At 40.5% G+C, this 11,674-nt stretch overlaps 1 protein-coding gene across 2 annotated transcripts; it reads right to left on the reverse strand.

The window, feature by feature from the left end:
* Nucleotides 1-953: 953 nt before the first annotated feature.
* Nucleotides 954-11,648, reverse strand: COX7A2L (cytochrome c oxidase subunit 7A2 like). 2 transcript variants are annotated; one of them, XM_068407895.1, is made up of 3 exons: nucleotides 11,260-11,648; nucleotides 2,689-2,823; nucleotides 954-1,793 (listed from the first exon to the last, which is right to left on the reverse strand). In XM_068407895.1, exons 1-3 carry the CDS (start codon nucleotides 11,329-11,331, stop codon nucleotides 1,650-1,652), a joined length of 351 nt encoding a protein of 116 aa, XP_068263996.1. In that variant the 5' UTR covers nucleotides 11,332-11,648; the 3' UTR covers nucleotides 954-1,649. The 2 variants fall into 2 exon arrangements, with proteins under 2 accessions (XP_068263996.1, XP_068263988.1); XM_068407887.1 differs by lacking the exon at nucleotides 2,689-2,823 and having other exon boundaries at nucleotides 11,260-11,463.
* Nucleotides 11,649-11,674: the final 26 nt, after the last annotated feature.

Raw genomic sequence — 11,674 nt, forward strand, 5'->3', positions numbered from 1 at the left:
GAAAACGGACAATAACCTACCATGCTGCTTTCTCTTTCTCTTTCTCTTTTTCTTTTTTTTTTTTTTCAAATGGGATTTAACAGCCTAAAAAGATTCTTAGTGACATGGAAGCATGGGCTACTGAGGATAAAATATTTTATCAGTAGAGGCAACACAGCTGTCAATTCCTGGAGAACTTAATTTTCTCTGCTATTCTTTGAGTCTTGTTGTCCTTACAAATTTCTTTTTCAGTGACTTAATCTCTCCCATCCCGAAATACCAACATTGACTGAAACCTGAAATCACAGTACATGCAGCTATTTTCTTTCCTATGAAACAGTAATGACTGTGATATAACTTGACTGGAAAAAAAAAATCAGAATGTTTTTAGTAAACTATTAAAGAAATGGGAATTTTAGGTTCCTTTATCAGCTCTTTTTCTTTTTTACATGGAAGGTGATTTCTGCACTGTTCTGGGATAGATGAGTCTTTACAGAGGCCAGTGAATTCATGCTTATCCAGAGCCTGGGTGACCAAGAGCGAACACTTGACGTTCATAGACAAAGGCGGATCTATCAAATTATAGGATGCTTTCTGTGAGGACTTGTGTGAAACTAGCAGTTCAAGGCTATGATATTACAAGGGAAAGAGAATAAATAAAGGGTTTTATTGGCTTCTCTCTCTTTCACCCACATAGCAAAGGAAATGAGTGCATGCGTGTGTGTACATTGATAGACATGTGCGTGCACTGAAAGTAATACACAGCTGAGCTATGACAGTAACCTGTTTCACCATGAATTATAGTTAAACACCCAATGAGTTCTGAGAGAGGGTTTTAAGAGGATTATCATCTCAAAAAGATTACAGTATGGTAGCTGAATCAATTGTCTGGTTTGAGATCTACAAGTTGAATTTAAACAAAAGTGCAACAATATGTTTATTTCACTACCAGGCCAGATGAAGTGGTCTGAAACTTTCAAGACTTGCCTGTTTTATTATTCATGTAGTTATCTTTATTGCACAATAAGATAGTTTCACAAATGAAAGTCCAAAAACTGGTATAATTGATTCTACAATACTGGTGCACTCTGCTGCATACAGTGATGCTAACATTATGGAATAAATCCACTTTGAATGCTCCAAGGAGATAAGCCCTTTGCCCTACCATGAGAGGTACAAATACTTAATAATATACCAGCATTTGGAAAAGTTCCACTGCCACCTGCTTAGTAAAATGAGCTGTGTATGATAGAAACAGGTTCCCAGTATGTTATAATGATTTAATTATTTGCTTTTACTGTTTTGGAAACCAGCAGCATCCTCCCACTAAGGAATGTGGAGCAGAGCCCACAAAGTATTTGTCCTGTCCTCCCTCTAACATTGTTTAAGTTGGGGGAGGGAAAGAAGGAAAAGCTTAACTTTCTCCAACTGTTCATACATTCCTGCAAGACAACAAATGCAAAGCTACAACCATATGTTAAGATGATGTCTTTAAGTCTGTTTATATTGATTTCTAGAACACTTAAGGCAACCAACTTAAAAATATTTTCTCCAAGAAATTTGATCTGAATAATGAACCCTATATGATCACAGAATTAAGGCAAGTGCACAGAAATACATGCAGGAGGTCCTTCAGAGAAGTGTCACGAGTCCCATGAGTTGTGGTTCATTTACTTTTGGTTTCTTGGTTGTGAGGCCATGTACAGTGCTACCAGACAGTAGATAGTCCCGCCTATTGTTAGAGCCATAGTGGTCCGATAAAGCAGCTTATCTGGAACGCCTCGTTTCAGGTGTACTGGCAGTCCATCTGCTTTCTGTGGGAAGAGTTTAAAAAGAAAACAAACAAAAAAAGAAATGAACACCCATACCAAGGCCACAAGGAACAAGCTACCTCAGGTAAATTAAGAGAATTCCATGAGGGAAACCTCCTGACAAACAGGCTACCTACTATCAAGTGTATTATGTGTTTTTCATTTAGCAAGACAAGTGCAAAGGCAAGTTAATTGTATTAGCTGAAGCTGTTAAGTGCAGGCAGAAAGAATGTATCTTGAAATGTTTCTAAAGAGGACCTGGCTGGGAAAAGTGTCACTAACAAAAGAACATTAAAAGATATGTATAAAAGGTTATTCACCAACTCAGACTGACACATTCCAAATGCAGGTGGCATGTAAGAGAGAAAAGGGTACATTATACAAAGCACATTTTTGACGTTTTAAAAAAAAATGTTTAACTGATTTGTTTTATGAAAAGCCCTAGCACGCTTAGAAATTGCATAGCTAACAAACTGGCTTTGAAAACTTTACTGTGCTCTTCTTATACTGCATTATAAACAGACTCAGTAATATTCAGATTATTATATACAAAACAGTAATGATCTGCTTTGCTCCTCCAGACCTGCTTTAAGGCATACACTTGGATTCCCAGATGGAAAGTGCTTCCAATAGTCAAATAATACAATAAACATCTTCTGAAGCCAGCGAAAGGACAGGCAATATTACTGGATTTCCTGCTTTCTGTATTTCCTATACAAGGCTTATATACCTTGTAGTATAGAACAAGTATACAGGTTATACTGTACTTGACACTTTTTAACTAGACTTTACAAAATTTTGATACTGTAGAATGACAAAAGTAGTTAGCCACATTAAATATGGAAAGATATGTCCCACTCTCCAGTTTTCTTTAAGTCACTCTCAAAGTTGTCGTTACCTGAAAAAGTTTCTGTAGGTCTGGCACCTTGTTTTTACCCAAGAAAGAATCAGTTGCTGGTAAATCTGAAGCAAGTTTAGTTGTTGTCCCAAAAACCAGAGCTGGGGATTCAGTGGAAACTATTGGTTTGAGTCCCTGCATAAATAAAGATTAAAATATCAAGGTATATAACACTTGCAAATATACCAATTGTCACGTTAGGCAGGCACACTGCCAGTCATTACAAGGATACATTACAAAGAATATTTATCTGGTATGAAGACCTGTGACAATGAGCGAAAGACAGGTTGTTGGCTCACTCATTTCTCAGCTACAACTTTGGGTCAGGGCTTAGCAAGGAGAATAGAAGCCTCCTTTCTGATTTCTTCATGACATTACAAATTTATAGCTATTGTAAGTTTTTCTGTGCTGGTACTTGTTCCAAATTGCTGCTTGTTTTTCACACACCATAGTCAGATTATCTAGGGCTCTGTCTGAGTACTACGATTAGAAGCAGGGAATCCCTGATGCTTGGGTCAAACAGAGTGAGGAGACTTCAATGGACTCTTTCTCCTGAATGCTGCAAGTAGTTGCCATAAATAACTGGGCCTTAAATAATTTGGATGTATAGTTTGAAGGGGGGGTGGGGGGGGAAAAGAGTTAGGACCACTTGTTTCATACAAAAGTAGTAAGTAGTGCTCAAGGACACTCCAGAAGCCCTGACACGGTGGATTTTATGCAGGCGTAACTACACCCTATAATTCACAGGCTGCTGCAACTTCCCACCCCTCAATGTACTCCCTATCAGCAGCGTAACTTAATTTCCTTTCAGTTCAGACGGTTGTACTCTACATTTGTCATAATTAAAAATTACATAAGATTAAGTGCACAAAGTCACAGCCATCATGAGGTGGCCTCCTTGCCTTTATTATTATAGTTAGATTTAACAGTCATGCCTGGACACATGGTAGTGATGTTTTACATTGGCTCCTGAAACTACTCTAATTTTTTTTGCTAACTTGACACAGAAATGAAAAGCATTGTACAAGTAGGTTAATGCACCAGGTTTTCATTACAAACAGAAGCAGTAATTGCTCTCCATGGGTCAAGTTAAGGCTGCACTGGAATTCTAGTTTCTGTTCAAAGGACTAGTTGATGCAATTTGTATTTAAGAGAACTGCCTGAACAGTATTTTGAGCTGGAAGCAGACTGGCACTCTTTTTCTCTTATGCCTGCCATAGACCAGACATGGTTCTTCCACACGTAAATTCTCTAAATTCTCTGCTAAAACAGGCATCTTCAAGAGAAAGACCAGATTTCCCAACATCCCAAAATAGCCTATGGAATGGTCATCAGGGCTCCATCCTGAAGACATGGGTCCAGCTTCCCACTTCTCTTGTGCCTGAATGAATATTAGAATCCCTTTGTGACCTTCTTGGTTAAGTTTTGAAAGACATCAGCCAAAACTAGATTTTCTGACACATTCAGTAACCTCAAGTGCCCTCCTACTGAAGAGGCTTGTGCAGAGGGCAAGTACTGAATTATTTAAGACTTAGCAGTTCTGGTCACACCAGTAAGAAGGAAGCATCTAAGAAACTATTATGAGCCAGAGGAAGTTATTGGCTATATATTCAAGGCTAAGTATCGGCTACGTCAAAGTACTTGAAGAAAGCAATTTTGGACCAGTATTTTTGTCTATAAGAACTTTAAGTACTTCATTAGATTTGTCTTTAAAAGGTTGGCGATTTGATAGAAAGAACTATAGAACAGATGTTTATACCAAATGTGCAGGTGACTTTTTCTCCAAAACTTGTCTTGCCTTCTTGATTGTTAGTATTGCAGCCAATGGGCATCTTTCATCTTCCTTTGAGTTTCCACTTCTGAATCTCACTTTTGCCTTTCTGAGGGCCCAACTTTTTCAGGAGCAGTCTTTAGAACACCTCAACAGTTACTAGATCATTGCAATTCCTGCTTGTTGTGATCATGTCCGCTTTACTTCATGAGCTATCTGTAGCGTATAAAAACTGTAAATATTGAGAGTTGGAGTAAGCAGCAAACTACTACAAGCAGTTCCACGATAAAGATACTTCTTTCGTCATTCCTAAACTTACAGACAGGGAGCTTAAAAATGTGATTAGCAAGACCTACCATTTAATATTAGCGCTAGAACTCCTGCCTCTACAGGATACTACCTGGATCCAAGACACGTGCTACAGATTACTATTAGAATAGTGGAATCAGTCGTGTTAATAACTAAGTTATCGCATACTTTTTCAGACTTTAGAAATACATTCCTGTTCAGATAGTTATAAGATCCCCTTCTGTTGGAGCAATAGGAGATTCAAACCTGACTCAAGTGACGAACTTCATCATGAAATCAAATGAAACCATTTCAGAAAACTCATATAATCATCTGTGTACTGTTGTAAATGACTTCCAAAGCAGCATGGCACCAGTTAAGAACATCACATGGCAATTTAAATAAAAATCATTGATACAGTTCATTGGTTTCAGGAAAGAGTACAACAAAACACATGCTGCAGAAGAGAGACAGTTCAGTTTGCCTAACACAGACACTGCATTAATCAGGGTCCCTCACCCTAACATAAAATTCTATTTGAATTCCATCCATGAATTGTGAATCTTGTGTTCAGCTCCAACCAAGCTCAGCTAAATCAATGCAACCGCTGTTCCACCTGGGTACTTGTCTGCGTTTACTGGAAGTGGCAAGTGCTTTATCTCACACCCAGCTGCTTGCTACGCTTAGTGTGGCTGAAGAGAAATCATCAGTATTACACATATGAATTTCAGTATGGATCATTTTTTTAAGCCAATCACTAAGACACCTTAAATGACCCTTAACTGTCACTTGTATTTAACATGACTAAAACTGCAGGTTTATTTAGTAACATGAGTGTCTCACTACACTCACGATAGTACTGAGGAATTAATGCCTCTACACGTTTGACCTATGCTTCATAAGAAAATGTTTCACGTTGATAATTTTTCTTCTTATATTAAGGTGTTAATCTTTTATTCCTAAGCACATTAACGGGAATTTCTTCCAATTTTTGGACAAAGTACAGCAGATCTACTCGTGCAGAAGAGTCAACATCAGCTGATCCCATCAGCACACTACAGCAATGACTTTGTCAAACGCTGAAGTCCTCAATGTAAGGTCAGGACATGTAGCTAATCCAAAAAAAACCTAACAAAATTCTCTGCCTACCCCTCTGTAGAGTGTGTTTGCTCTCTTGTCAGAGGTCTGAAGGTCTTAGGACCCGATCTGTCTGTTGGTTGGCCAACATGCTCAAAGTTAAAACAAACTTATGCCTTGCTAGCATGAATTCCCAAGCTAGATTTACATTTTCGTGACAGCACAAAACAGTCCAGGATTTGGAGCACAGTTTCATGGAGATAGCACCACACTTAAGTCTTTAAATGTTAGGGGAATTGCTCAAACAGATCAGAGAATGAGAAAGCAGAGAAAACTGAGGTAAGGACCAAAACAAAAAGAGGAAGCAGGAAGGAAAGTTAAGGTGAGAATTATTATTCCAGAACATGCATTGAAGTAACTTTTATGAACTTGCTAAACCTAGATGCTTCTAACCTAAATAGCAGGTCCTTCATAGCAGAACATACCTCATTGTAAGAGGTTAAATATGTTACCACTAACACAAGGATGCTTTTAGGTAGGATAACTTCAGGCTTTTTTTATATTGGGATGACACACTTAAGTAAAAGTGATTTTGTGTACATTTTAAGAATCATCTACAGCATAAAAGGTTAACCATTAGAGTTTCTCAACAAACTCCAAGCAATTAATAACTACTAAAATCAAAAGATCTGTGGTTAGTGGGGGTTTTAAATAGCTACAAGCAAAGTAAGTTGTTTCAAGTAAAGATATGGTAGTATGACTAAATTTCTACTAGGGTCATGGTCAGACTTGAACTGGGTAAAAGTTCACATAGTTGTCTTCACCTGATGGCATTTGAAACTGGTCCCACTATTTGCACTTTAAACATAAGCCAACTCTTTGAATTAATAGTTTTTATTGTATTTTTAAAAATTATGTCAGTCATTATCCTCCTAAATATGAGTAGCAGTTTTTAACTTATTTGACTCCTCACCTGCACTAGTTGAGAAAGTTCCCATTTAGTCATACAGGCTAAATTGTTCATACTGCTTTACACAACTTTGTTAAATGCAAAATTAAGTCTTCTAAGAATGCTAAGACCAAGATGGAAACAACAATACAGGTTTCAAACTAAGAGGGTTTTTTGTTAGTAGAAGCTGTTAGTTATGTTACTGTCAGCAAAAGAATTTCTAAAATACATTCTGACTGATATTTTGCAAGCCCACTATAAGCTTAAACCCGCATCAGAACAATACTCCATTGGGAAGCATCAGAATGTAACAGTACAGAATAGAGTGAATTATTATACTGCATATTTGACCAAGCAGAATCTGAATCACAGGATGTCTTCATTTTTCCAGAAACATCAAGATAAATAGAAGCATAAAAAGCAAACCATTTTACATGCTGAGCTACGGTTTTATTAAATGGAGCAATGAAATAAATAGGAAAAAATTGACTTTGTTTTGGACTTAACATATAGTTAATCACATGATTCCTTTCATAGTTTAATCTCTATTCATTGCAAGCAATTCTATCAGACTGATGTGTCTGAATGTGCCACCTGGGAGTAGAATCAAACTAAAAAAAAAAACCTCTACCAAAAAGCTGGCCTAAGAACATTGTAAAAAGGGATTGAAGGTAACTTTTTAAAATGTAGCTATTCTATTGCATAGCACATTTACATGCCACAGTTGAGGACTAAGCTGTGTGAATGGTGAGCCAAATACTAAAGATAGTGTTTCTTTCATCAATATGAAAAAAATCCATTTATAAAGCAAGACAATATTCATAAGACTTATGTTAAATGCTCCTGCTTGGATACAATCTCATTTTCTCAACTATATTCTCTCAAAAATTAGGTTTTAATATTTCAGTGATTACACTGAAATGAAATACAATGCCCTATGATGACCTAAAAAGAAATCACTACAGTGTTCTAGAAGAAAAGTATTTCTATTCCTTGGACATTCTCTTTCCTGCCTTGCAGAGCAGAGTAGTGAGATCTAGACTTTTTTTTTCTCCTATCTGCAATGATACCTATATGTGAAGCTAGTTTCGCATAGACCCTTTACAAACCAATTTTGATATATGACACTACAGCATTTTAATCTACAAGATGTCAAGAGTTCAGAAGTTATTGTGTTTTTCTGAATCTAGTGCAATGATATTCATAGATACCTAATATTCATGAACAGAATGTGAGATAACAGAGAATTCTGTATTCCCCTCTTGCTTCTGCCTTTTTATTCCCTAAAAAATAAAGATGTACTTAAAATGAGACGATTGTTATAATGTGATGGAGCCTGCTGAACCGAAAGGTAAGCAATACTCCACAACGTGGGCTCTAGAAGCCAAGAGTGTTGTCTTTAGGACAACTTCACTCCAGGTGGTTACGAGAGATTTCTGTACTGGGGCTTTTCTTTTAAGGTCCTAAAAAAGGATGCGTTATTTGCAGAAAAATAGTCACAATGACCTAGCGACTAATACATAGTGCTGTACGCTACACCCCTCCAGAAAGGAGGTACTTTACTTGAAGCCCTTTCCCCACCATGGTAACCCTAGCCTTTGCTTTCCTCTACACAAATGAAGTCTCAATTAATGTTTATTCTTTGACTATAACTATGTGTTGAAGAGGTAAGAAGTCCCTCAAACACTGCAATAGTGGCAAGAGTGTTTTCTAGCACAAGTGGCTGTTGGACATACTCTTAATGAACAGACACACTTTTAGACTAGAACATATTATTTATTCCGCTGTCTTCCCTGTGCCCTCAACAGCTACCCAGGAATCATTCCAAAGAGTGATAGGGAAAGAGGAGGATAAAAATCTTGGGACAGAAATTGCCATACCAGAAAGCCACTAGCACCTCAATGTTTACTTAAGATCATAGGGTAATTCAGGATGGAAGGGCCCTCTAGTGCTCTTTAGTCCAAACTCTTCTTCAAAGCAGGCTGTCCTGAGGTGAGACCAGGTTGCTGTCAGTTTTGTCTGGTCTGGCCTTGAAAGCCTCCAAGGATGGAGACTGCACAACCTCCCTGGGCACCTGTTCTACTGCCTGACTGTTCTCTGCATAAAAATGTCTTTCCTTATAACCAGTTTGAATCTGTCTTGTTCCAGCTTATATCTATTGTCTTTTGCTGTCCCACCAAGCACCCCTGTGCAGAGCCTGGCTCCATCGTCTTTATAAACTCCTTGTAGGTGCTGGCTGGCTGGTCTTAGGTTGGCACCTGTCCCCCTCCCCCTTCTCTTCTCCAGGTGTAACAAGCCCCATTTCTTCATCCTCTCCTCACAGGGCAAGTGCTCCAGCCCCCCTGACCATCTTGGTGACCTCTGCTGAACTTGCTCCAGTTGATCAAGAACATTCCCCTACTGGGGGACCCAAAAATGGATGCAGCACCTAGATGTGATCCAATGAGTGCTGAGCAGAGGGAGATCGTCACTTTCCTTCATCTACTGGCTATGCCCACGGTGATAGTGCCCAGCATGCTGTTGGCCTCCTTTACGGGCAGGGCACACTGCTGGCTCACATACAGCTTACTGTCTGCCAGTACGTCCAGGGTCTCTACCACAGAGCTGCTCCCACCAGCCTGTCAGTCCCCAGCTTGTATCCCTGCCAGGGCCTCTTCCCACCCACATGCACAAATTTGCCCTTTTTCCTCATGGAAATTCATAGTGTTCCTGTCAGCTCATTCCTCCACTCTAGATAGGTCCCTCTGAATGTCAGGCCTACTTCAAACATTTGGGAGCCGCTGCCTTGATGTCTTCTGTAAATTTTACAAGCGTATGTTCTATTGCCTGCTCCAGGTAACTGATAAAGTCCCACAGTAACTGCGGTGTTCCACTTGTTATGAGCATCCCGGCAGAGTACGACCCATCAACCACTATGCTAAGCCTGATCATCCAGTTCTCTTAACCTTTCTAACTGTCTATACATCTAAACTATAACATCTTAACTTAAAAAAAATTCAAAATTAAAAGCTTTGTAGTTGTTCTGGGCCCCTTAAAACAACTTGAGACCTTACAGAACCTTAATACAATATTCTTGTTTGCGATGATGACTGGATTTTTCCAAGTAAAACTTGCACAGTCAAGGACATCCAGGTAAGCAAAAATGTAAAGTAGGTTGCTAACAGAATTAGGCTAAGAAAGAATGAATTAGAAAGTTGTTTGCGTATCACAACAATACACATTAATCTTCAAGAATGTAGTGTCTTTCAGTTACTTTTTATTAATGAGTTTAAGAAGAAAAAGACAAACCATAACTTTGATTTCATTTCTGTTTGTACGCATCTATCTATTTTTTTTTCCTTAAAAAACACAAGTCACATCAGAAATGTTTGCTCTCTGAAGGCAGTTCTTTGGAAGCTTGACTTTTAAAAAAAATCATTCCTCCAATCATTGACCTCCAGATTTTTTGTTGTTTTTTTTTCTTTTTATTACTAAACTGTAAGAACTTAAGTTTTTCGAAGTTTACTCAGAAACTTGAACACGGTATAGCACCCATGCTGCATTTGTCCCATGACAATCACATTACAAATCTTCCTTTTATTATGTAGGAATCTGTGTTGATGTACAGAAAAGCAAACAAGTTCTGTGATTTTTTTTTTACCAATATGCAACTCTTTAATGTCTTGAAATGGCTGATGTCACCAAGATCCATTCTCCCCTCCCTCAGCTCCTCTCGACTCCAACAGAATTAACCATATACTTTAACGATAAAGCAGGCAAAGTATAAGCCTATTTAATGCAACCTTTAATCTGTACACACTTAGTAAATAAGTCAGTATCATACAGAGGAAAAGCTGTTTTTCATTTTGCTTTGAACAAACTCATACAGATGTGTGTTCTCTCTAGTAAGGGTTTTAATGCTTTCAGTAATTAGTTTTTCTGCATGCACAGACAAGAGAAGGGGGACTAGCTGCAGGGCTGTTTGGCTTTGCCAGCTGCGATTTTAAACCACCACCAGCCACCGTTCCAGCCCAGAGGCAGCCCTACGTAATGAAAGCGTGTTAATTTCTTGCTGTGCCCAACGCATCCCAAAACCGAACCACGGGGTGCACCGCAGGACGAAGCGTCTCGCCTTGCCCAAGGTCACCCGACGGGCCCGGTTCGCCAGGTGCCCCGCGGATGCGCAAGGAGGGGGCGGCAAATCCCTCCCCAGCGAAATGAACGCCACCGGGGAGGCCTGGGCTGGCAAGCGAGGCAATCACCGGAGCAGCAGCCAAGCGCCCTCCGCCCACCACCATGCATTCGTCCGGCCCGGCAACTCCAACGCCCCACGACCCCCCTCCGCCCGCCACCTCCCCCGGTTGCGGCTCGGCCCGAGCTCTGCCGCCTCCCCCAGCTGCGGCTCCCCCAGCGGCTCTAGGGAGCGAGTGGCGCCCCATAAGGAAGAGGACGGCGAAGGTCACGGCCGCGGGGGCGCCCGGGGCGGCGGCGGCGGCGGCGCCGTTACCTGGGGGTTGTAGGCGGCGGAGGCCGCTGCCCCGACCAGCCTCTGCGTGACGCCGCTGAACTTGTAATACATGGTGAGCGCCCCGGCACGCGCGCTACCAGCGGCCCACCGGCTGCGACGGCTCGCGCGGAAGGGCCCCAGCCGGCTTTCTTACGACGCTTCAACCTGCAAGGGCCCGCCGGCTCGCAGACCACCGCCACGAACGCCTGCAAGCGGTGAGCGCGGGAAGTCCCTAAAGGAGCGAGATTAAAAAAAATCCGTCGAAATACACGAGTCTTTACTAAAGCAGTGGGAACGCCTCTCTTCTTCGAATGCTTGCCGCTCTTAGAATGAAGCTGGCGGCAATTTTCAGTCAGGCAACGGGCAGGAACCCTAACAGGCCGAGACACAGTGCGCGTGCGCACCACTGCCCGCC

The sequence above is a fragment of the Nyctibius grandis genome, chromosome 1 (genome assembly GCF_013368605.1).
Source record: "Nyctibius grandis isolate bNycGra1 chromosome 1, bNycGra1.pri, whole genome shotgun sequence".
NCBI classification, from domain to species: Eukaryota; Metazoa; Chordata; class Aves; order Nyctibiiformes; family Nyctibiidae; genus Nyctibius; species Nyctibius grandis.